This window comes from Macaca nemestrina, chromosome 2 (assembly GCF_043159975.1).
Source record: "Macaca nemestrina isolate mMacNem1 chromosome 2, mMacNem.hap1, whole genome shotgun sequence".
Lineage (NCBI taxonomy): Eukaryota > Metazoa > Chordata > Mammalia > Primates > Cercopithecidae > Macaca > Macaca nemestrina.
This window is the reverse complement of record NC_092126.1, coordinates 100013305-100040116: the sequence shown is the minus strand read 5'-3', so window position 1 is coordinate 100040116 and position 26812 is coordinate 100013305. Positions and strand designations below refer to the sequence as shown.

General features: G+C 43.0%; 1 protein-coding gene across 3 annotated transcripts in view; it reads left to right on the top strand.

Annotated features, from left to right (window-relative positions):
- LOC105480172 (tetratricopeptide repeat and ankyrin repeat containing 1) overlaps window positions 1-26812 on the top strand; it is a 128964-nt gene that overhangs the window by 79863 nt on the left and 22289 nt on the right. For all 3 annotated transcript variants that reach the window (XR_011619957.1, XM_071091418.1, XM_071091417.1), the window contains exons 10-18: window positions 2485-2646; window positions 5832-6086; window positions 8057-8233; window positions 8894-11770; window positions 14648-14847; window positions 15138-15275; window positions 19632-19778; window positions 20581-20737; window positions 24103-24191. Coding sequence is in view for 2 of the 3 variants with exons in the window: in XM_071091418.1 (XP_070947519.1) it covers window positions 2485-2646; window positions 5832-6086; window positions 8057-8233; window positions 8894-11770; window positions 14648-14847; window positions 15138-15275; window positions 19632-19778; window positions 20581-20737; window positions 24103-24191 (4202 nt within the window). In the remaining variant the exon portion in view is untranslated. The remainder of the gene's footprint in view (window positions 1-2484; window positions 2647-5831; window positions 6087-8056; window positions 8234-8893; window positions 11771-14647; window positions 14848-15137; window positions 15276-19631; window positions 19779-20580; window positions 20738-24102; window positions 24192-26812) is intronic.

The following is a 26812-nucleotide window of genomic DNA, read 5'->3' as shown; positions in this document are numbered from 1 at the left end:
GCCAAATGATTATCATTTTCTGTTCTCTGGAGGATGATGCTATAGTGGATCCTCTTTCTGCCTGGCACCTGAACGTCTCTTGATTAGAGTGGGCAATGAGTACTTGCCCCAGAAGTGGATGTGTGTATGTTTCTGGTGTTCTGACTTGAGTTTTTGAAATGTAATTCAGATGTGTGTCAGAAGGTGTGGCAGATGTTGGAGAGCTCTGTCTGACTTCCCTTGGATCCCTTTTACCATTTCTGGGTGCCCCCTGACATTGGTGTGTGTGCAGTTTGAAAAGTCAGCACCTGAGGCTTGTTTTCAAGAGACTGCCTTTGGGCTTATAGCAGCTGTTTTGCTCATGCTTCTTTTTAAACCAGAAATGTCTGGGAATTTATATTGTCCAAAGGCAGCCTGTAGCTAGCAACTGATAGATGTGAGAATATGAAAGCCCATTTCCTTTGCCTTGCAGAGGGACCTCTCTGAAGTGTGACTCACACTCCAGAGCCTTCTTGTGGGATCAGGCTGAGGCCACCCTCTGTGGGACTTTGCTTAAATGTATACGTGGGTTTAGCTTCCTCTCTCACCCTTATTGTGCTTCTCCTACTCCCCTACTGGTCTTCCTTCTTAATAAACTTCCTCCTTAAAAAATCGCGAGCAAATCTAGTGTCTACTGCTGGGGAACATGACTGAAGGATGCTTTTAATTTTTTTTCCTATTTTCAAATAGCCTGTCTCTTTTAAAGAGACACTGGTAGAACACTCTGGTAGAACATGACATTGGACATTTATTCATCTCTTCACAACCATGATAGTGCCACTCTGGGCCAGGCTCTTTTCACTTGGTGTGAAAATAAATGTCCAGTCCTGCTCCCTTACCTGTTCAGTAAGATTCCATTTTAATTAAGAATAGTTTTTGATACCTAATAAAAAAATTTGTCTTTTTTTCCAACAGTTCATCAGTGACTTTTTCTTTCTTTCTTTTTTTCTTTTCTTTTCTCTCTTTCTTTCTCTTTCTTTCTTTCTCTCTCTTTTTCTCTCTCGCTCTCTCTTTTGAGACAGGGTCTTGCTCTGTTGCCTAGTCTGGAGTGCAGTAGTGTAATCATTACTCATTTTAGCCTCAACCTCCTGGGCTCAAGCAATCCTCCTGCCTCAGCCTCCCAAGTAGCTGGGACCACAGGCATGTGCCATTATACCTGGCAAATTTTTGTATTTTATTTGTATATATGAATATGTGTATATATATGTATATGTGTGTGTACCTATATATGTTTTGTAGAGACGGGGTTTTGCCATGTTGCTCAGGCTGGTCTTGAAGTCCTGAGCTCAAGCAATCCACCCATTTCAGCCTCCCAAAGTGCTGGGATTACAGGTGTGAGCCACCGCACCCAGCCAGTGGGTGTTTTCTCATCATGACTACTTTATCAAATAAGTTGAATGAAAAAGATACTATCTTCCCTTCCTCGGCCAGAGAGATGGCTCCTTACTTGGCCTTTTCCACTTGCAAATAAGATATAAAAGTTTGGGTGGCTGACATGTAGTTGGATGTTGCCGTGTGCTAAGCCATCTTTCTGCTATCACTCCCTGAATTGTTGTATCAGTTATCTATTGCTGCATAACAAAATACCCTAAATTTCATGGCTTAAAACAACAAGCATGCTGGGTGTGATGGCTCACGCCTGTAATCCCAGCACTTTGGGAGGCTGAGGGGAGTGGATTATGAGGTCAGGAGTTCAAGACCAGCCTGGCCAAGATGGTGAAACCCCGTCTACTAAAAACACAAAAGTTAGCTGGGCGCGGTGGCAGATACCTGTAATCCCAGCTACTCAGGAGGCTGAGGCAGGAGAATTGCTTGAACCCCGGTGGCAGAGGTTGCAGTGAGCCGAGATCATACCACTGCACTCCAGCCTGGGCAATAGAGTGAGATTCCATCTCAAAAAACAAACAAACAAACAAACAAACAAACAAACAAACAAAAAAACCAAAAAACCAACACGCATTTATTTAGCTCCTGATCCTACAGGTCAGCAATTTAATCTGGGCTGTTCTTACGGCCTTAATTGAACTATTCAAGTGTCTGCAGTCTTTGCTGATGTTGGCTGGTTTATTTCACATCTATAGGGCCTCAGTTTAGACAACTAGGCCGATTCCTTCCTATTCTATGTTGTCTCTTGTCTCTCAGCAGGCTAGCTTGACTTGTTTACATGATGAAGGCAGAGCCTCAAGAGAGTCAGCAGAAGTATACAAGGCTTCTGGAAGGCCCAGACTCAGAACTGGCACAAAAATCACATCTACTGCATACTATTTGTCATAGCAAGTCATGAAGCTAGTCCAGAATCAGGGGAGGGAGGAGGGGAAAGAGGCTCCACTTCTTGATGGGAGGAGTGGCGAAGTCACATTGCACAGCATGTGAATATATGGAAGGTTGGAGAATTGTGGTTATTTTTGCAATCTGTAACAGCTGTAATTTCTGTATTCAGAAGCATTACCTGGTGCTGTTTTGTAGGATTCAGCAATGGTGATGGACCCACTAGTGAAAACGACATTTTCAGGAAGGTCTTGGAGCAGCTGGTGAAGTATATGAACTCAGGAAACCGGTTATTGCATAAAAACTTTCTGAAGCAGGAAGTAGTTCAGAAGTTCTTGCGCCTCCTTTCTACTCTGCAAGGTAATTTTTCCCACAACATTCAATTATGTTAAAAGTGATGATTTGTGTTCATTAAAATTCTTTTCTAATATCTGTTCAGAAATTAATTAAAAAAAATAAAGATAATGTATCTACATGTAAAACATTCACACAGTACAGAGCGTTCTTTTTAATAGGTGTAAAATCTATTACATACCCCTGAACTTCAACCCCTAAATCCCATCCCCAGAAACAACCTGTTACTAGTTTTGTATGTGTCCTTCTAGAAATACTATTTGCATTTACAGTCATTTAAAAAATACTATAGATATTTCTCTCTTCTATACATATTGGCTAATGTTGGTGTATAAAGTTATTGTAGCATTGAGTGTTCTTTTTCATTATGGGGAAATCAGGAAACTTCCTGAAAAGAACTTTAGATGACAAAAATTTAAATAATTTGGGAAGATTCTAGAAATTCTAAGTAGGTAAAATTTAGTATTTTTAAAATGAACACTTCATAAGGCTGAGATGTCTCCATTTTACAAAGAGAGCAGGAAGGCATGGCCTGAGAAACCTCAAATACTCAGGGTATGCAGCAGATGATAGTATTTAAGGCTTGGAGTTTAGCATTCAAGTCTTGTTTCCACCACATACCAGATCTGTGACCTTAGGCCAATTAATTAACCTCTTTAAGCTTCAGTTTCTTCATCCCCTTGCCTTGGTTAGGGGACTAACCTCATGAGATAATGGATATAGAACACTTAGTCTAATGTCCTGCACATAAAATGCTAGTACTCATTAGCTGTTAGGATGGGATGAGATGAGGTTAGGTTGTCAGCCTTTATTTCCTAGGTATCAGTGAGTCAAAGATAACCAGCATACCTGTTAAACACACTCTAGGATGGGGCCACATTGTATGGGATCAATTAGATGTAGACATTCTGTACAAACCACATCTAGGGAGCCTTTGGTTTTTGGACTTAATGTCATTTGATCCATGGCCCATGAAGACTGTCTTCATTTATATTTAGGGTTGTGAAAATAAAACCTTGTTTAATGGTATTTGGTAAAAATCTCTTAAGAGCCCATGTGATGGGAATGCTGCTTCTCCAATGTCCTTTGTGTCTTATGGACTATGTTCCTATGCCTCCTTTATTTCTCTGTAGGGTATTGTAAGTGTTGGTGTGGGTTCTTCTTTCTCTCACTTTGGCTTGGTTACTTTCCTCTTTCCTCTTTTTCCTTACTCTCTGTACCTTTCTTGAAAGTCTCTCCCTTAACTGTCTTCCAGAGTTGAGTGGGTCTCTAATCCACCCAACCTTTTTGACGTTTTTCTGTCTTCATTTTTCCTTTTTTTCCTCTTTGTATCCTTAACTGGCCATAGGGTAGGCTATTTATAGCTCTTCCTATTGAAAATGACAGACTCCAATGGGCTAAAAATTGGCAAAAAAGTTACTTTTTTGACTCTCATAATAAAAATGCCAGGCTGGCTTCAAGTACAGCTGGCTTCAGGGAGCTCACCAATGTCACTACGACCCATTGTCTCCCATCTTTCAACTCAGCTCTCCACTAGTTGGCTTCCATCTCAGACTCTCTGTGGAAATGTGATTGAGGTCTCTAATCTCTGACTTGTCCCACATTTCTGGACTTGTGGACCCATCTGTCTCTCTCTCTCAGTGGTTCGAACAAATGTCCTAGGCTTCACTTCGGATCGTGATGTATACCTCTGTAGCTAAATGTGATCAGAAGGATGGAGATTCTTGATTGGCTTAGGTCCAAATCACATGCTACCCTATCCCATCCATACGTCAACGAAGAGTGCCAGAAGGTGGGAGAGGGCTGTTACCAGATGATGAGCGAATAGATTCTGGGGGACAAAAATTGCAAATGCCTATTTAAATAGTTTGCCTTTTACACTTTTATTTTGATTCCTGTTAAAATAAGATGATAGACTAGCCTATATTTAATTTCTTCTTATTTTAAAATGAACATTTTAAATATTAAAATGAATATTCATTTTAAGAAAACTTGGAAAAAGATGGGAAGCAAAAACTAGCAAATGCAAATCAAGTTGCTCTTATTTAGGTAATCCTTGATTTTTCTCCCCTTCTGCTATATCTCCCTGCTTTCTTAGTGGTAGGGTTGCTAGACAAAATACAGAATCCCCTGTTAAATTTAAATTTCGGATAAGCAATGAATAATTTTTTAGTATAAATGTGTCCCCAAATATTGCATATATATATACTTATACAAAAATTTATTTGTTGTTCATCTAAAATTCAAATGTAATTGGCATCCTATGTTTTTATTTGCTAAATCTGGCCATCTACTTGCTGAGGATCTGATTAAAATATTTTCTACTCTTGGCCGGGCTCATTGGCTCACACCTGTAATCTCAGCACTTTGGGAGGCCAAGGCAGGTGGATCACAAGGTCAGGAGATCGAGACCATCCTGGCTAACACGGTGAAACCCTGTCTCTACTAAAAATACAAAAAAGTGGCTGGGCATTGTGGCTGGTGCCTGTAGTCCCAGCTACTTGGGAGGCTGAGGCAGGAGAATGGCTTGAACCCAGGAGACAGAGCTTGCAGTGAGCCGAGATCGCACCACTGTACTCCAGCCTGAGTGACAGAGTGAGACTCCATCTCAAACAACAACAACAACAACAACAACAAAAACAACAAGTTTTCTACTCTTAAGATTCACCAGCAGTATGAAGTGGAATAACTTTTATCCTGTCTTTAGACATCAAAGATCAGATGGAAACATTTGTTTATCATGATAAAAAAATCAAGAATTAAGAGATAAACCATCTTCTCATGGTTACCTTATGGCTCTTGACTTTTTAATTGTTCTGTAGTATCTCTCTGTATTTCAGTATTTATAAGGAAGAGACACTCTTAATATCATGCAAAATTTAAGTCAGGCTTTTGCCCTTCTGATCTCAGCAGAATACTCTGAATTCAAGTATTCTGTGTAAAGACACAGTCAACATTCTTCTGTCTCTTGGGTCAGGGTCTCTACCCTTCATAGGATATTTCTAATCTTCCCATGAAGTCTGAAGGTCATTACACTGATGTTCACGAGTAGCTAAGCAACATGACGCAAATAATTAATTACTTGTTTATATAATCCATGTTAATTATATATGGATGTTGGGTTGTGATTGGGGAAAGAAGAGAAATCATATGAACGTTTTTGGAATGTGTCTTACTCTTATTTTTGAAAGAAATTCCTCCTGACCTGGTCTGTGATATTAATCAAGACTGTGCCACCATCGTCTTCAAATTCTTATTGGAAAAACAGAAATGGCCTGAGGTGCTTCTGCTGCTGACCCGCAAAGTAAGTGGAGAGCCACCGCTTGGAGATTGCCTCATTAAAGACTGCAACTTCTCAGACCTCGACATCTGTACCATCATCCCCCACCTCAGCACCTGGGACCAGCGGAAGAAACAGCTTCTGGGCCGCCTGATAGACAGTGGAGGTGAGAGTGACTGGATGCTAAACGTTGGAGACTTGTCCACATTCTCCACATGATGGAGTCCAGGCCACTGCTTGCCTTTCCCTTGGTTTTGGAGGCACCATGAAGTTCACCCTTATTGTCTACCCTGTATATTCTTGTTTTGAAACAGTGATGAAGGTTACTGCCCAGTAAGTGAGTTGCCCTTGAGGAACTCTGCATTTTTTGTGAATTCCAGTTACTACCTTTCTCTTTTGTATGGGAAACATCAGGTGTGTGAAGGGTCCTTGGCTCTGGTTTAGCCTACAGCAGTCATTTCCTCCTGACCTCTGGCTAGACTTTGACTCGCAGTGGATATACTGTGTGGATCCTTGTCTACTCCTGTGACATTCTTTTCTGATCAACGGATTGGGATTCAAGATGCTTGTTTTTAAAGAAACAGTCAAGTAATTGGTGGGTGGAAGCATCTGCTGCTTTAATGAGAACTATCACGCATGGCTGGGTGTGTGTCTGGAGTTTGCAGACATCTTGCTGAATTGGCTTTTATTTCCAAGCTGATTTAGAAACACCAACCTCCTCCTACCTCTGTCCCTCACACCTCCACTAATGCCACTACTAACTGTGTGGCCTTGGGCATGCCATTTATGCCTTCATCTCCTGATTGGTAAAATGGGAATAAATAGGCCTCCTTTCTTAGGGTTGTTTTGGATATTAAATGAGTTAATGTGTGCAGGCTTTTAGAAGAGTGCTTTGGCTATGTAGTTCTCTGCTTGCTTCGTGCTGTATGAGGAAATGTCTTTCATGAGAAGAGACATTATGTGTTATCAACAACACATAATATGTAAGATATAACAGTGACACACAAGACATTGTGTGTTATCAATAGCACATTGATCCTTAGCCCTCAAAGTGCCACACACCTTGCAAAGCCTTTAGGTGTTGGCTCCGTCCACAGCTTTCAGTAGGTAGATGAGGCGGCTTCTACAATTTATTTTTTTAAACTCCTTCCTTAAGTGGAGTGTTACTTTCTTTGCCTGGAATCCACAGCTGTCATGAATTCCTCTTTTATTCCTTGATTCAGCAAGCACTTATAGAGCACACTTCAGGATCAGGTGCTAGGAACCAAGCCCACAGAGGTGAGTGTGCAGCTGCTGGAAGTGTGTGGAGGAGACTGCCGATCTACCGTGGGTGGGTCTGCCTTCTGGTGGAGGCTGGAGGCTGGGGAACTTCGATGCAGAGGAGTTGTGTGGACTGAGCTAAAAAGAAGGTGATTTGGGGTGGAGAGATGTGAGGGAAGATGGCAGTTGAGAATAGGAGCTCGGTAGAAGCAAGGGTTGTGGCATGTTCTCACTCAAAAGTGGGAGTTGAACAATGAAAACACATGGACACAGGGAGGGGCACATCACACACAAGGGCTTGTTGGGGGTGGGGGGCTAGGGGAGGGGTAGCATTAGGAGAAATACCTAATATAGGTGACAGGTTGATGGGTGCAGCAAACCACCATGGCACATGTATACCTATGTAACAAACCTGCATGTTCTGCATATGTATCCCAGAACTTAAAGTGTGTTATATATATATATATATATATATATATATATAGAGAGAGAGAGAGAGAGAGAGAGAGAGAGAGAGAGAGAAGCAAGTGATGTAGAAAGTGCCCTCACACTGATGTTAGGCAGGGTTTCAGTTCTCATGCCCTGTCCTCATGCCAGGACAGTGGGAATGATGGGAACTATGCTCCTGTGGTGGGGAGCTGGAGAGGAGGCGGGGGCAAGGCACCTGGACAGCATGCTTGAAGGAGCTGGGCTTTAACCTTGTGGCTACTGGCAGAAGCCTTTGCCTCCCAAAATGGGTGCTGGTAGGAGGATCTTGGAAGTTAGGTAAACACGAGCTCTCTTCCCTTGCAACTGAATAACTGAAGTGGTCCATCTCTCGTCAGGCGAGCCAGGCTGTGCCTGCTCACATTGCCCTTCCCTTCTGCCCTCTCCCAGCCTTGCCTGATGGTCTTCAGGAGAGCCAGGAGAGGCCACTTGTCATGTGTCTGAAATACGAGGACTTCGAGTTGGCTTTCCTTCTCTTGACCAAGGGCGCAGACCCCCGTGCTATTTCCCTCACGGAAGGTGATACTCCTTTGCATGCGGCACTCCACATCTTTCTAGAGATCAAAGGTAAGCCCTTGTTTTTTAAGCAACCTTTTCCTTGAGGAGGAAGCTGGATATTAGAACTGATGCTGTTTTCTGGTCTTTCCTTTTGTGTAAACCAGTGATCTGAAAAAGGCCCATTTCTTGACCAGGCCTGCCCATGTCACCTGGCCCCTCACTTGTAGCATGCTGGGAAGAACTGACCACCATGGTGAATGGTCAGGGTGGGTTAATGGAAGATTCTTAAGTTCCATAGTTGGCTGTTGGTAGTTGAAAAGTACTTTCCATTTATTTATATCATTTTCAGGAGTCTGCATATGAAGGATCTTGCTAGAATCTTATATGGTTATCTCAGGACATTTGGGCTGGATAATTCTTTGTTGTATGGCACTCTCGTGTGCATTGTAGGATGTTTAGCAGCATCCCTGGCCTCCACCTACTAGCTGCCAGTGACACTCCCCCAGTTGTGATAATAAAAAATGTCTCTATCTATACATTGCCAATGTCCCTTGGGGAGCAAATCACCGTTGGTTGAGAACCACTGAGTTCTTTAATGGAGTTCAGATTTTTGGGGGAGTTCAGCATTCTGACATGCCCCTGACTGGCATCACTCTCAAACCCCAGGGTCTGCTGTCCCCTGAGAAGAGTGGCTCAGTGCTCACAGGGTTTTTATTTTGTGCCTTTCAGCTGACATTGGTTTTAGCTTCCTCAACCATCTGTTGGATCTGTTTTGGTCCCACCCCACCGAATTCGACTACCTCAACCCCAATGTCCAGGACAGCAATGGGAACACGCTAATGCACATCCTCTTCCAGAAGGGCATGCTAAAGCGCATGAAGAAGCTGTTAGACCTGCTGGTGAAGTTTGACATCAACTTCAACCTGAAGAACAAAGAGGGCAAAGATGCACGGCACCGGATTAAGAAGAACGATTCTTTGCTCTTGGCCTGGAACAAAGCTCTGATGGAGAACAGGCGGAGGAGCCGGCAGGACTCTGCTGCCCACCTGGGGAAGCTCCCAAGGTCCACTGCCCCTGGTCACACATCTCAGCTCAAGTCCCAGGGTTCATTCAAGTCAGTGCCATGTGGTGCTACTGCCAGAACCCTGCCTGAAGGAAGTGCAGTCCCTGACAGCTGGGAGACTCTCCCAGATACCCAGGTGACCAGGGAGAAGCCTGGAGCTCTTAGGCCATGCTCTCTGAGAGACTGCCTTATGCAGGACATCACAGTTTTGATTCAGCAGATTGAAATGGATCCTTCTTTCCCAGAGGACTGTCTTCAGAGCTCTGAGCCTCTGGAGGCAGGAGCTGGCAAGGAAGGAAAGAAAGATGAGCTCCAGCTGACCCTGGATGCAGGGGTCCCTGACTGTAGTGAGGCGGGGGAAGGACATGCTCAGGTGGGCCTTGGGGCCTTGCAGCTTGTGCCTGCTGATAACAGAGGGAAGGAGGGCAATGACGATCAGGATGACTGGAGCACGCAGGAGATTGAGGCCTGCCTCCAGGACTTTGATAACATGACGTGGGAGATCGAGTGCACTTCAGAAATGCTGAAGAAGCTGTCTAGTAAGGTAATGACCAAGGTCATCAAGAAGAAAATCATCCTTGCCATTCAGCAGCTGGGAAATGGCGAGTGGACCCAGGGCCTGCAGAAGCGACTGAAGCACCTGAAAGGAAGCATCCAGCTCTTCGAAGCTAAGCTGGACAAAGGAGCCCGGATGCTGTGGGAGCTCGCCATTGACTTCTCCCCTCGATGCAGTGAGAACCCTGAGAAGATCATTGCCACGGAGCAGAACACGTGTGCAATGGAGAAATCAGGGCGAATCTACACGGAAATCATCCGGATTTGGGACATCGTCTTAGATCACTGCAAACTGGCTGATTCCATCAAGGCCATCTGCAATGCCTACAACCGGGGCTTGTCCTGTGTCCTGCGGAAGAAGCTGAAGGGTATCAATAAAGGCCAAGTGTCAGCTAACATGAAAATTCAAAAGCGTATACCCCGCTGCTATGTGGAGGACACGGAGGCCGAGAAGGGCAGGGAGCATGTCAATCCTGAGTACTTTCCCCCAGCCAGTGCAGTGGAGACAGAATATAACATCATGAAGTTCCACAGCTTCAGCACCAACATGGCCTTTAACATCCTCAATGACACGACAGCCACAGTGGAGTACCCCTTCCGGGTGGGTGAGCTTGAGTACGCGGTGATCGACCTCAACCCCAGGCCACTGGAGCCCATCATCCTTATTGGGCGAAGTGGCACTGGGAAGACAACCTGCTGCTTGTACAGATTGTGGAAGAAATTCCACGTTTACTGGGAAAAAGCTGAGCAGGCAGGAAGCCCGTTGCTGGCCAAACAGGTCTGGCTGAAGAGAAGGTTGGAAGTGGAACCCGGAAAAGAGGGTCCAGGTGGGGAGGAAGAGGAGGAGGAAGAGGAGGAGGAAGAGGAAGGTTCTATTGAAGTGGAAACAGAAAGTATAGATGAGCAGGAGTACGAAGCCTGCGCAGGAGGAGCCAGTGTGGAGCCAGCAGGGGATGGCCAAGCTGCAGAAGTATGTGCACCAGAACATCCCCACCAGCTGGAGCATTTACATCAGATCTTTGTGACCAAGAACCACGTCCTATGCCAGGAGGTACAAAGGAATTTCATTGAGCTTTCCAAGTCCACCAAGGCCACCAGTCATTACAAACCACTGGACCCCAACATTCACAAACTCCAGGACCTGAGGGACGAGAACTTTCCTCTGTTTGTCACTTCCAAGCAGCTGCTTCTCCTGCTTGATGCTTCTCTGCCCAAACCTTTTTTTCTGAGAAACGAAGATGGAAGCTTGAAAAGAACCATCATAGGATGGTCCACACAGGAGGAGTCAACCATCCCCAGTTGGCAAGAGGATGAGGAGGAGGCTGAGGTGGATGGGGACTACAGTGAGGAGGATAAAGCTGTAGAAATGCGTACAGGTGACAGTGACCCCCGGGTGTACGTGACATTTGAGGTGTTCAAAAATGAAATATGGCCCAAAATGACCAAAGGGAGGACTGCCTACAACCCCGCACTGATTTGGAAAGAAATAAAATCTTTTCTGAAGGGTTCTTTTGAGGCCCTCAGCTGTCCATGTGGGAGACTCACTGAAGAAGCATATAAGAAATTAGGGAGGAAACGGTGCCCAAATTTCAAGGAAGACCGGAGTGAGATCTACAGCCTCTTCTGTCTGTATCAGCAAATCAGGTCCCAGAAAGGTTATTTTGATGAAGAGGATGTTCTGTATAACATATCCCGGAGACTGTCGAAGCTCAGGGTGCTCCCATGGTCCATCCACGAGCTCTATGGTGATGAGATTCAAGACTTTACCCAGGCCGAGCTGGCGCTGCTGATGAAATGCATCAACGACCCCAACTCTATGTTCCTCACGGGGGACACGGCCCAGAGCATCATGAAGGGCGTGGCCTTCCGCTTCAGCGATCTGCGCTCCCTGTTCCACTACGCCAGCAGAAACACCGTAGACAAGCAGTGTGCTGTTCGGAAGCCCAAGAAGATCCACCAGCTGTACCAGAATTACAGGTCCCACTCAGGTAAGTCCAGGCCTTGGGCTTGCCTACTGGGGTGCTTAGGCACAGACTTTGGGCTGCCTTTGAAGCTGAAGACTAGCTCTTGTTAAGTTTTTACAGTTGAAGTAAGGGTAGTATTTTGGAATTTGTTAGTAAATATGCGCATAGACAAGAGATAGTATGATTTTGGCCACTGCTCCTTAAGTTGATAATTTAAGCTGTGGTTGGGTGGCAACTGACCTTTAAGTAATTGTATCTCAAGGAGTTTGCCATAACATGAATACATTTCAGGGCGAACATTTAAGCTGTTTGAGAACTTTCATTAAAGCCCTTGGGAAGTACCTGCTCATTCTTTATAAGGTAATATACCAGTTACAAGTCATTAATCCCTGAACCAGGTTTTCTCCCAAAGGGAAGGAAAAAAAAAAAAAAAAAGGGAGGGTGGTAGGCAGTGGGAGTTAACACACACTTTGGTGCTTTTAATTTGTGTCTTAGTTTTGCCCCCTTTCTGTGCCAGGCACAGCGCTAAACAGTTTATCTATAGTACCTGTGCTTAATCTTCATAACACCACTGCGAGGTAAGCATCAGTCCCATTTTATAAAGGAGAAACTAAGGCACACAAGTTTAAATAACAGGGTACCAATGCTAGAATATTTCGTTTGTGGTTTATAGATACTAACAAATTTACCTCCTTTGGCCTACAAATATCTGTGAACAATATGGAGTATTGCTTTACATGTTTAAAAACTTTAATGGGATCATGGTGGACATACCTTTCTGCAACTGGGTATTTTTGCCTAATGTTATATTGTTGAGATTTCTTTATTTCTTTTCTTTCTTTTTTTTTTTTTTTTTTTTGAGATAGAGTGTTGCTCTGTTGCTCAGGCTGGAGTGCAGTAGCGTGACCTCGGCTCACTGCAACCTCCACCTTCTGGGTTCAAGTGATTTTCCTGCCTTAGCCTCCTGAGTAGCTGGGTTTACAGGCGCCTGCCACCAAGCCCAGCTAATTTTGTATTTTTAGTAGAGATGAGTTTTTGCTATGTTGGTCAGGCTCATCTTGAACTCCTGACCTCAGGTGATCCACCCACCTCGGCCTCTCAAAGTTCTGGGATTGCAGGTGTGAGCCACCATGCCTGGCCTGTTGTTGAGAATTTTGCATGTTGATAATGTGGAGTTCTAGTGCATTCATTGAGGTTCACATAGCATAAAAGGCACCCATTTGAAATGTGCAATTTAGTGTTTTTTAATGTATTCACAAGATTGTGCAACTATCACCATCATCTAATTCTAGAACATTTTCAGAAATTAAAAACCCCCTCAAAACCCATAACCATAGCAGTTACTACTCATTGTGTCCTTCCTCCCACTCCACGGCAACAACTCATCTTTCTGTTTCTACGGATCCACCTATTGTGGACATTTCATATGGGCGGAATCATATAATGCATGGCCTTTTGTGTCTAGTTTCTTTCACTCAGTTTAATGTCTTCAAGGTTTATGCATATATAGTATGTATCAGCACTTCATTTCTTTCTATGGTTGAACCATCTTTTATTCTTTGAGTATGGTTACATAAAAAATTGCTTGTCTATTTCCTTAGAAGGCCATTTAAATGGATTCCACTGCAACTTTCGTTCCCTTTTCTGATTCTCCTGTTAATGTAGATATATCTTCGGCCCCTGCTAACTCCTAATGGGAAGAGAACCACAGTAGAAGCTTATTTGTTTAGATTCAGCAGTTTCCAAAACCTTAGACTTATTGCTTTATATTGTATACTTTTAATAACAGTAGTATTGGATAGTCACATTTTCCTTTCACTATTTGGTAACCGCAATGGGGATACATATGCCCATTTCATGATGTTCTGCCTAGACCATTGTATTCTATCTGGTGTTAGCAAAGGGCACATGACCTCTAAGAGTAGTGGAGAGACCCAGGAAGGTCTATGTTGAAGTCCTATCACTTGGAGATATTTATTAACTTCTGAGACCTCAGAGTTCCTGTTTGTAAAAGTGCAGTTGTCTTATCTGTCTCACTGCATTGTTGTGAGGATTTGTTGTTGTGAGGATTAAATGGGGTGACTTTCTTTTAAGGTACCTGCTGTATGATAGGCATTCAGTCAATGTCACTATTAATGTCACTTCAGATGTTAGAGAAGAAATGGGACCCAGGAAAAAAATCTCTTTGGAAAATCCTCTCTCCTGCTCTGACATTTTTTCTTAGTGTAACCCTCTCTCAACTGAGTATAAACCTGGGGGAAAAGGGTGGTGGAGGCCTTCCTTAGCTCACATGCAGCACTGTTTTTACCATGGTAATGTTGCTTCTGACTCTGTAAGCACCAATGGGAGAGGACAAAGTAATGGTGGTTTTCTTACCAAAGTCAATACCAGCCCCTTATAAGAGCATTCTAACAGCTCTCATTGTTTTTTTTTTTCTTCCTTTTCTGTTTTTGTTCTTGTTTTTGTTTTTTAGTTGAGACAGAGTCTCACTCTGTCACCCATGCTGGAGTGTGCGGTGGTGTGATCCCGGCTCACTGCAACCTCTGCTTCCTAGGTTCAAGCGATTCTCTTGCCCTAGCCTCCCGAGGTCTCATTGTTTATATTACATTTTTGCCTTGACTCTTCTTTGTGAGTTAATTTTCTCTAATATGAATATAGATTGGGGAGGAGATCCCACAAAACTCTCTGAGCACAGCAACATATATCTGCCTTCTCATCCACTGCACCCAGAGAGCTCAGGGCTGCAATGGTAATCAAATGGGAACTGAAAACAGGCTTGCAATTATACATACTCTAGGGGTCAAATCTGCTTGTCAGGAAAAACATGTCCCCCACCCCAAATAACCAAAAAACTCAGCCATGTTGTTCATTATCCAACTTGGGTTTTCTATTTCGTTCCAGGAATCCTCAATCTGGCATCTGGAGTGGTAGATTTACTTCAGTTCTATTTCCCAGAATCTTTTGATCGCCTTCCAAGGGATTCTGGCCTCTTTGATGGTCCCAAGCCAACTGTTCTGGAGTCTTGTAGCGTAAGCGACTTGGCAATTTTGCTACGAGGGAATAAAAGGAAAACTCAGCCCATTGAATTTGGAGCCCACCAGGTGAGCTGCTTGGGATTTTATGTTTTGAAATAAAAGATAGTTTGCAATTGAAAAAAGGTTTGAGAAGCTAAATTATTCTGCAAGGTAGCATTAAAAATAGTCCCTGTCCCACAGTGGGTGAGTTCCAGAGATGGCTCAGTGAACAAGTGTTTCAATCTTTCCCCTGGCCTGCCTGACCATGTTTATGCTGGCCATTTCTCTTTAAAAACATTACCTTCCTCCCATAGAAACAGACTGAGGCTTACTGAGGTTTTCTGTGTAGAATTTGATGTTCTTTTGTTTTTCTTCAGGTAATCCTTGTGGCCAATGAAACAGCAAAGGAGAAAATTCCGGAAGAGCTGGGGTTAGCACTTGTGCTAACAATTTATGAAGCAAAAGGCTTAGAATTTGATGATGTCCTCCTTTACAACTTTTTTACTGATTCTGAGGTATGTCACACCTAATTCTTTTCACACAATGAATATTTATGTATGAGCTGAACTTCACTCTGGGGAAGAGAATTTGGAGCTGAGGGTAAGAGAGTTTATCACAGGCTCCTGTTTGTGTTTTGGAGCATCATTCATTCAGTATGAGGTTTTGTGTGTTTAGATGTGGGTTTGACATTAGCTGTGGGTTGTTTCACAGTGTGTCATGGGCTGGTTCCCCCTGTGCCCTGCCTTTCTTTGGCTCTCTAGTACCCAAGTGCCAGTGTACAGTTCTCATTAGCCACTGTTATCCTTGGCTCCCAGGGATGCCCAAGTTGGAGCAAGCTCTAAGGAGAGCCTTACAGATGAAGCCAAGGTTAGCAATGTCCACCCTGTGATGACAGAACTGGGTAAGGTCAGTTCGTAGATAGAGACAATTCCAGGAAGACAAATGAGGCTTGGTTCCTGCCCTCTGGATCAGGTAATATGGGGGACAAGAACAGCTTCCTTGCATGGGAGACCCCTCTAGCATGGCTTTACTACCACTGCTTGCAGCCCATGCAGATGATGGCAGCCAAAGAGTCCCCACATGGACCCCCAGTGACCTCTGTATTGGTCTACTGCTTTCACTTGGCTCCTGAGTCCTTGTGGGTTTTTCTCCCCAAGCTTAGTTCATTATGGGTAGAGCCACCAACTCATGGCCATCGTCCTGGGTTTTCTAGCCACCGTTTTCTCTTTTCCACCATCTTTTGGTGGAGACTCAGGCTGGCTGCTGACTGTACTGTGGGGTCTTCTTTGGGGACTTAGCTGGCTGTGTGCCAGTCCTTGTTGCAGACTTCCATTGCACATGATGCATGCTTAAAGGGGCTATGTTATACCCAAGTCAAGAACACTGTTGGCTTTAACACTTTAAAAATTTGCCCCAGAACTGACCCTTTAGAGAGAGTCCTTCCTTTTTTTATCATTTTTTAAATGTTATTTTGCCTTAATAGCACAACTATTATAATATTGCTATAGGCGCTGTGCAGTTTATAGAGTCATTGCCTCACTCACCAACCCTCTGAGGTTATATGTATTTTTATTACTCTCATTCCATTTTTTAAAATTTATTTTTATTTTTATAGAGATATGGTCTTGCTGTGTTGCCCAGGCTGGTCTCAAACTCCTGGCCTTACGTGATCTTCCCGCCTTGGCCTCCCAAAGTGCTGAGATTATAAACATGAGCCACCTTTATCTGTAGATAAAGCAGAAGGTCCCTGAGATTAGTAAATTTCTCATAGTCATAATGTAGATGGCAGAGCCTAGAGATGAACTCAGATATTTTTGAGTTCTAAATGTCTTTCCATTTTCCTTCCTTTTAAAGACTTGCATGCGAATTGAATTCCAGAACCTTCCACAATTAGCATATCACTGCGATTCCTTATGTACATTCCTTTCCTATTAAATTTTGCTAATAAAATCAGATGCACACTCATTAACCCTGGAACCATTTTTACCTCTGAGGACTAACTTTTTTTCCTAATGATACATCCATCGGTCATGGTTGGACTGAGGCTCTCCTAAAAGAGGAAGGGTAAGACTTTGTTGTTTCTGTTCTTTATTAAGTACCAGTTGTATGCTTGTGCGAGTAAGAAACTCAAGGAGCTCTGGACTTCAGGATCTGTAAATTGTGATTGGCTTTATTTGTGAAAGAAAAATCCAGTTTTGTGTCTTACCTTGATCCTGGAAGTGGTGAAGGCTCGGGTATCTTGACCCTGTGCCCCCACCAATGGCTCAGGGAGTTGCCTGAAATTAAAAAAATCCCAAACGGAATCTTTTGTTAACATCCACTTTATCCTGTGTACACAGTAAGACTTCAGGAAATACTTTGGTTGGGGTTCTTCCTGGTGTCAATGTGACCATGCATTCCCTGGCCCAAAGCACACTCTCAATTTATTATTTACAACCTCCAGGCCAAAGGGAATCGGTCAGCAGATGAGAGGAAATGCTTTCACAAACAGAGAGGAGAGACAGTTCCCATATATCCCCAGCCTCTTCTGGTCTGGCTGCTTACATGGGGTTTCTTTCGAGGTAACTGAAGGTTGCTGAACAGTGATTGCTATTTGAACTTGGAGAACTGTGGAGAGCTCTTCTCTCTCCTTGACCTCTTCTTCCATCTCATTTATATTTCAGGCAAGCTCTCTCTTTGAAGCAGCTGTTATCTGGGCTTATATGTGAGTGGGTTGAGGGGTATGGTGCTTGTTGGCCTGGTTTGTGATTCTTCTCTCTAGAGGGTTTATTGTTACCTGTTGAACCACATGGTCACCAGAGCCATCTCCTGAGATGTGAAAGGGACCACAGAACGGGCACCCCAAAGCTTTTTGTAGGATGTTGTCTTCTTTTGGGGAGAGGAAGTCATTCTTCCAGTCACCCTCAAGCTATCCTTTGGTGGGGACTTGGAAGGGTGACTGCCATTTATACCTTGCCCCAGTGGGACCTCCTTTGTTTCATACTCGTGGCAGTGGGACAGGAGGGACTTTGAAAACTACAACCTTTATGGTTTGTCTAATTGACCTAGAGAATAGACCCCTCAAAGGTAGACGTGCTAGTAAAATCTAAGCCTTTTCCTTCACAATTGATGGTACCAAGAGAAGAAACTGGAAGACTTTAAATTTTCCTACTTCTATTCCCACAAATGCTGTAGGCCTGTATCCTTGCTACAAGTACATAAGCGCACTCCTAAAAGGGCCCACCTTGGAAATAAAATATGTTTGATTCATGAAACAGGCCATTTGTGTGCCATCTGAGCAGCTTTTGCTTCTCTTACAATTGTTTTAAAATACACTGTGTTTCCCTAGCCCTTTCAATGTTAGCCAGTCTCTGTCTCATACTACCTGCCAGGAGGATCCTCTCAAACGTCAAGTACTTGGGTCTTCTGCCTACTTTCCTTGGCAAACAATTTTGTTGTCTGCATAGCTTCACAAAGAGGCCAGTCACAAATATGTCCTGAAGATCGTTTTAAACCTTCCAACTACTTAAGTGATTTCATGATTTCAGAACATGGTGATTAGTACTATAATTGATTGGTAGCATAACCATTCCTATTTAATAGACAGTGTTTAAGGCATTTAACCTTGTTTACATAGTTTAAGTGATGGAGTAACTTAAGGCAGGTAATAAACTCTATCCACTTCACCTTTTCAGCATGCTTTAAAAGTTACATAGATGGCAAGTAGCACCATTTTATAAAAAGAAAAGTAAAGGCTAGGAGAGCTACTCTCACAAGACACAGGAAAGTATGAAATATGAAGTTTCTTAAGAATTTTGAGTTCTAAATTCTGCATGTAATCTGGGCACTTCAGTTTTACTGGTGTCTGTAAACTACAGCCTGCTGGCCAAATCCAGACTACTGGAGTTTTTTTATGGCCTGTGGGCCGAGAATGGTTTTCACATTTTTAAATGGCCAGAAAAAAAATCCAAAGGAGAATAATATTTTATGGCATATAAAAATTATATGAAATTTAATTCAGTGTTCCCAAATAAAGTTTTATTGGAACATGACACATTCATTCATTTACTTGTTGACTGTGGCTGCGTTAGCACCAAAATGACAGAGTTGAGGAGTTGCAAGAGAGATCATGTGACTTGCTATGATAAGAATATTTATTATTTGACACTTTCAAAAAAAGTTTATCAACCCCTGGTCTTCATAGTCACTTTGGTTTTGGGGTTTGGGTAAAGGAAAAAATGGGTAAAATATCAACTATTAAACATTGTACTAGTCATTTGACACTGATTATCTGTTTTTATTTTCTCAACAAAGTTGGGTAGTATTATCCTCATTTTATAGAGCAGGATAATAAACAATGTGTTCAAAGTTGCATAATTAATAAATGGAAGAACTGAGATATAAATTTCTTCTGTCTGATCTCAGAGTCTACCTTGCACATCATAGAACTGGATTTTCTTTATCCTCAGTTAAATAATTTAGTTAGAAAATTCTGCCACATGTGTCTTAACTGCTGACCTTACGTGCATCTCTTAACCATGTTGTGAGAAGGGGTGAGGATTCATTCCCCTGTCCGTACTGATTGTAGAAATTCTTTCAATAAGAATAACTCCCTGAGCCCTTAGCATTCTTTCCTGGAAGTGGTCATGTGTGCCTGGCTTCTTAGCTGTCTTGGTCTAGTGTGTGGGGAATTTTCACAGCTTCCCTGATCTCTGCTTGTGCAAGCTAATCTCCCTCCTATGCATTCTAAGATCACAGGATGGATCTTCTTCAAAGTTGGGGTTGAAGGCCTGGTCCCCCGATGAGGCTTAATTTTCGTTGAAGCTCAGGGAGGCTGTATGCATAGTTCAAAAGCATATTCTGTTGGTCTTCACTTTTTTGTTGTTGTTCAGGCTTATAAGGAATGGAAGATCATTTCCTCATTCACATCTACATCAACTGACTCCAGAGAGGAAAACCGGCCATTGATTGAAGTACCCCTGGACAAACCAAGCTCTTCTCAGGGTCGATCTCTCATGGTGAATCCAGAAATGTACAAGGTGAATTTCTGCCATTTGTCAACACGCGTACTTGACATGGAAGTAGTAAAAAAAGGCCTGGAAGAGAAGATGAGAAAGAAAAATGGAGCTTGTACTTGGCTGGTTTTCCTCAGCAACAGGGAATGGAGTATAAGAAAGGGAGGGGCAGGGATCTCAGTTTTGGTAAATTCCCTTTTTCTTAGTAGAGAGCTGGGCTTGATGGGTGGGCACTGTCTGAAAATGGAAGGAGGAGGGTTGTACTTTCTAGTTCACCTCTGGAACTCAGCTTTGTTCAGAAATTTTGATGCAGTCATAAGGTAGGCGGAGTAATTCAGTACTAGTGATAGTTATAATAGAAGTGTATGATGGTCTAATTTTTAAAAATAAATCACAGCAGTCGTGTAAGATGTAACCTTTGGGATAAACTGAGGACATGGGGTCTGTCTGTACCCTTCCAGTGAATCTTCCACTGTAACTTTCAGTGAATCTATAATTATTTCAGAATTAACTCAAAATACTTATAGCAAAAACAGGAAAAAAACAAAAAAAAATTATGGCTGATTCAAAAGTCATCCTATACAGATGGCATGCTCACTTCCTGCTTAGGTGGGAAAGGGGTGGAGTTTCTCGTAGCCTCACTGGAACCTCACTTACCTGTGTTGTGGCCACAGTGAGTTCCTGGTATCCTGTTCTCAGCTGTGCTATGCTTCTCTAAAATTTAGTTTTCTTTGTTTTTCCAAAATCAGAGTAAGCCCATTGAAGTGTGTCACATTGTAGCTATAGGCAAGTGGCTCATCATCTTTGTCCTCAATGTTATCTTTAGCTCCTCAACGGAGAGCTGAAGCAGCTGTACACCGCCATCACACGGGCTCGGGTCAACCTCTGGATCTTTGATGAAAATCGAGAGAAACGGGCTCCCGCATTCAAATATTTCATTAGAAGAGATTTTGTCCAAGTTGTAAAGACAGATGAAAATAAAGGTAAGATCCTGTTAAAATACTCTCACTGTTGGAGGAATCATGTTTCAACCATTCTTCTGGTCAGGAATAAAAGGTGTAGTTTTTTGAAAGTGCTTTCTTTCTTTTCCACAATCTTCTGAGAAATGAAAGTTGTGACTCATTTGCCAAGCTGTGTGGGAAAGTACAGCTGTAGTGGGATTGGGAAGGTTAACTCCTTCAGGGAGTCACGTAGGTACATGCCTTTGACCCAACAGTTCTACTTCCAGGGATATATCTGAGATATTTGTGTTCAAAATCTCAAAGATACCTGCATAAGTATGCTCATCACAGCCCTGTTTGTAATTACAAGAAACTAAAAACAATCTTAATGTCCTCCAATGAGGGAAAGGCTAAATGCATTTCTTTCAGGGGACTACTATGCAACCATTAAAATGAAAAAGGAGGTGGATTATCATTTACTGATAAGGAAAGATGTTCAAGATGTATTTGGTGAAAGAAAAATTTTAAACAGTATGGGTAGAATGATATAATTTATAAGTAACTTTATATTATGCAAATATAAAAACCATTTATGCTTATCAGTATATATCAGAATAGAATGTTTATACATGCATACGTATGTATGTGTATATATACAAATACCTATTGAAGTGTCTTTAACCATCAAATCCAATTCAGTTCCTGAGTTTGTTTAACAAGAACTGGGTTTGTGAGAGTTCAGCTACTGAGTTAACAGGTTGTCTGAATCTGTTTGGTTTCCGAGTTTCACAAAACAAGGAAACTAAGAGTTCAGACAGTAAGAACTCTTATTTCCGATAGTAAGAACCGATAGTTCAGACAGTAAGGAATTAATCAGAAAACTTATCTATATTCCGTTCCTGATTATGGAAATAGCAAGAATTTGGAGAGATAGCATGCATATAAATTCATGTATACACCTATTATTTCTGATGCAAAACCGTTTATAGTGATTACCTCTGGTGCTAGGATTGGTGGGTATGGGGTTGTCGAGTAGACATGGACACCTTTTACTTTTCACCTTCTTATCTCTGTGCTATTTGCAGGGTTTTTTTTTTAATTGTGTATTTTTTTTTTTTCCATAATTTGCAAAGACTACCTAACGAAGTGAAGTTCTCCTGATAGGATAACTGAGAAGAGAAATAATCAGCCCTTCATGAAGGAGAAATTTGTTGTCTTTCTTGAGGATTAGTTGTCAAGTCATCTCCTCAAAGCCATTGTTCATTTCTATAAGGGTAGGGCAAGGAGCAGGGTTTGGCTGCTGGAGAGAGGTTTGTCCTGAGCGTTCCTCAGTCAGTTTGGAGGCTATTTCTGGTTATTACTGATGGCTCGGTTGGGGATTAGGATTAGATTTCTTATCCTAAGACTTGACTAATGTGATGGAAAAGCCAAAGGCTAGGAGTTAAAAAAACAAAACATAGGTTCTCACAAAAACTCTTCACCTGTGTAATGACAGGACCTTGTTCAGGCCCATTTTCTCTCCCAAAGGAAAATGAGTGGATTGGCCTAGTGTGGGCCTTCTCTATCTTTCCTGCAGCTCATTCCCCTTTATTCCCCAAGTATGTTCTGGCATCCACTATAAGAGATCATATGGCCGGGCGCGGTGGCTCACGCCTGTAATCCCAGCACTTTGAGGGGCCGAGGTGGGCGGATCACCTGAGGTCAGGAGTTCGAGACCAGCTTGATCAATGTGGTGAAACCCCATCTCTACTAAAAATACAAAAATTAGCCCAGTGTGGTAGTGCGTACCTGTAGTCCCAGCTACTCAGGAGAATGAGGCAGGAGAATTGCTTGAACCTGGGAGGCAGAGGTTGCAGTAACCCAAGAATGTGCCACTGCACTCCAGCCTGGGCGATAGAGCAAGACTCCATTTGAAAAAAAAAAAAAATCATAAGATGTTGACTTTTTACATTTAAAAAATTCAAAATGAAAACACTGCAATTTATTTTATGTTTTTGGTAGCATTAAGAATGCAAGAAAAAGTGCAGTCTTAATTACAAATTTTAAGTTGTACATAGTAAATTCTCTAAAGCATCTGTTCCCATTGTGTTTGGATTGAGTATAGTGATTATGCGATTTGTGTTTCTTTTACATGGCATCTGCAGAGGTCACTGGCCTCATTCTGAGATAATATGGGGTGGGGTTTTGCCGTGGGAATTGAATGTCACAGGGGCACTCATAGCAACACATAGGGAGTCAGAATAAGATGCTGAGAAGTCATCACTGTACTGCTAACAGCTCCAGCGGAGGGCGAGCAGGGAGGGATCAGGCTGTGATGCTTAACATGTGTTTTTGCACCTTCCAAACAAATCTGGCCTGTCTACCTCACTCCCTCGGTTGACATCCATTGGCCTAGGTGTCTCTGATTCCTTTAGCTCTGATTTGTCTGCCATATTGCCCTGGAATTCACTGTATTTTGTGTGCTTCATGAAGCTGTGGCTCAGAACCTGCAGGGATTGTCACCCATTGTCAGTGATACTCTGGGGGATAGCAGGTGGCAGGGTGGGGGTGGGGTGCGGTGCGGTGCGGTGCTGAAATAGTCACCAGCAGGCTAGTGAGGATAACAGAAGGGATGGACAGCAGGTGGTTACAGTGGTCCCTGTCCACTAATAGGAATGTGTCAGATTGCTTATTGTGATGAGGGCAAAGTTTGCACATTTGGAAATAGTGTAAAATTTTGTCACCTTTTTTTCTTGCTGAAGCCCTGGCCTGGGAGCTTGCTAAAAGCCACTTGACTTTGGGTTTTCAAGGAGGAATTTTTAATTTCTGTCTTCTGATTTGTAGCCATAGAAAAGGAAAGTAGACCAAAATTTAAAAACCAAACCACATCCTTTCTCCCCTCTACCTCCTCCTTTCAATACCCTCAGAAATGTGGTTTGGTAAGTTAAAATATATCTTACATGAATACTAGAAAGACAACAGGTTAGTCTGCTCTGACTGCCATAACAGAATACTACAGACTAGATGGCCTAAACAACAGAGATGTATTTTCTCACAGTTCTGAAGGCTACAAGTTCAAGATCAAGGTGTTGGCAGGGTTGGTTTCTTCTGAGGCCTCTCTCCTTGGTTTGCAGCCAGCCACTCTGTGTCCTCACGCTCTTGCCCCTGGGGTTGCCTCGGATTCTAATTTCCTCTAAGGACACCAGTGAGATTGGATGAGGGGCCATCCTAATGGCTTCATTTCAACCTAGTCACCTCTTTAAAGGCCCTATCTCTCTCCAAATGCAGCCACATTCTGAGGTACTGGGAGTTAGGACTTTAACAAGTGAATTTGGTGACTGGCGGGGGAGACACAATTCAGCCCGTAACAACAGTTTTAAGTGTAAGAAAGCCCAGAGAAGCAAACACACTTTTCTTTCTCATTTCAGACTTTGATGATAGCATGTTTGTTAAGACCTCAACTCCTGCGGAGTGGATTGCACAGGGAGATTACTACGCCAAGCACCAGTGCTGGAAGGTAAGGGGTTGGACAAGGAGCCAGGGGATGAGGGATCCTTGTCATTGGTGCCCTCGTCAGACCTCACGGGCAGGTTTCCCAACGTAGTGTTTGTCACTAGGAAAGGATGAGGGTAATGGTGCTTGTGCCATGTGTTCTGAAACATCAGGTCACCTCAAGATGAGGAGAGCTTCCTGTCCTGCTCCTTTTCTGGTCAGCGCAGGCATGACAACTCTTCATTTTGGCCAAGTGCCAGCATGTGCTGATGGATCATGGAGGGCTGTGGCCTTTGCCCCACCAAGGAATCCTTCTATATATTTTCTTTCCCTCCTGTACTCTATGCCTAAAAGCTTTGCTGTCATCATACTGCATTTTAAAGCAGTGAAAGATTGATCTCTCATTTGATGTTTTTCAAATTGACCAAACAGATTTCATTGCCAATCTGAGTCTGGTGAATATAGGTTAAGCTTTATTATTACACTGCACTGACCAACTTCCAGCTACAAGCCATCTTAGTGGTCCTGAGCAGTCTTCTTCCAGGAAGTGTTATCTCTGCAGCAGACCTCTTGAAATTTTGAAACTAGGTTAAACAGCCACGTTACTTTTCCCAAAGTCAGCATTCCTGCACATTACAGGGTCTTGGGTGGGGCACCATGGCTGGGATGTGTCTCCCTTGAGATAGTGGTAATGACTTCACCTGCAAGTTTTCAATGCTCTACTAAAAAAAAAAGAGTGCTTTTTTTTTTTTTTTTTGCTTTGATCTAATGACAAGAAGTCAGGTCTTAGGATTGGTTCTGCAGTTCAACAAAGTCAACATGAGCCCAGTCTCATTCCATCTCTTCCTTGTGTCATCTGCAGGTTGTCTGAGATGTTCCCTTTCATTGGTTGCCTAATGGCTGCTGTGGCAGTTCCAAGTGCTCCATTCCCTCTGCAGCATTCCAAGCAGGAATGAAGTGCAGGCACTTTTTTCTTGTTGATCTCTCTCTTTTTTTTTTAATCATGAAGTCCTCGGTGGTCTTCCTCCTATATCTCATTGGTCAGTACTAGGTCACATACACCTTTATAGCTGCAAGAGAGTCTGGGAGAGCACTCCCATCTGGCAATTTTAACCTTTTGTGGGAGATAAGTTCCGCCAAAAGGCAAGAAAGAGAGGAGGGTAACTGCTGTGGGTAACTAACCAGCAGTGTCTGACACCACAGGCATGGCCAGACCAAATGCACATTTCCCTAAGATTTCTCTACCCCAGGCCCTGGAGTGCCCCATGCATGCAGCTCCAGATGATGTTTTCTGAAACAACAACTGGATCTGGGTTTTGGAAAGATCACCACCTTTCTTTCTACACCTCAGTGTTCATGTTAGGAGGCTTCAGCTCCTCAAATGTTACAGGAAAAGTATCTGCAGTTTCTCTTGCCACTTTGGAACAAATGTTTTGAAACAGTGTTTTCTATGGAGGGCTTGTCCTGCTTCTAATTGGAATTTCATGGAGTTGGGCCTGAGTAAAGGTACTGGGAATTGATGAGGACAATGAAATCATACGTTCAGGATTTAACGAAAGCCACAGTGTGAGGTATCTGTGATCTGACATGCCTGGAGAAGGAATTTAATGTTTTTTTCAGCTCCAGTTCTTCGAAGAGTTTTGTCTATTGTTTCAGGGAAATTGCTTTAAGTCTGTAGCATGTAACTTACATCTGGGATTTATCAGTTACTTCTTGCTGCATAACAATCCTGAAACATAGTGGGTTAACACAAGTCATTTATGTGGCTCACAGTTCTATGGATTGGCAGTGCTGAGTTCAGCTGAGTGGTTCTGGTCTGAGCTGAGCCCCTCATGTGTCTGCAGTCAGCTGGGCAGGTCTGCTTCTGGGGGTTGGCTGGCTCTTGGCTTGGGGGACAGGGGTGACTGGGGCTCCTGGATCATATTTCTTTCCTCCTCCAGCAGGCTAGTCTGAGTTTGTTCACATGATGGCTGAGCAGCGTTCAAAGAAAGTGAATAGAAGCACACAAGGCCCCTTGAGGCCTGGCCTTGGAACTGGCCCAGTGCCGCTTCTGCTGAATTCTGTTGCCAAAGCAAGTCTCAGCCTAGATTAGATGGGAGGGTAAATAGGCAGCACTCTTGATGGGAGAAGCTGGAAAGCTACACTGTAAGGGGGTATGGACAGATATAGAGAGGAGTAAAGGACTGTGGCCACCCTGGCAATGTATTATATGGGGTGAAAAAAACAATTTACGCTATTGTAGGTTTGGGTATGTCTGGAAAGTATTTTCCTAAGTATGTAGTATTTAGCTGCAGAAGTTGACCAAGCCTCACAATTTTATTCACTGCCCATCCTTGTTAGAATTGGAAAGAAATATTGAACATTTGGGTGTTGTTATGAAACCAAGAATTTTTTTTTTTTTTTTTTTTTTTTTGGTGGGGTAGAGGGTGGGTGTTAAGGAGGGAAGGGAGGGATAATATGGGCAGCAGGTATGGGTCTGAAATTGGAAAACTATGTAACATCTTACCCTTTATTCCCTTCAGAACACTGTTGGTGTTACCCATATGTGTTGCCCATGGATATCCAATTATTTATCGCTTTAAAAATGCCTTTTGAATATTTGAATCTAAAATCTTTTTGGGGAGCCAGCACAGATGAGAATGTTAT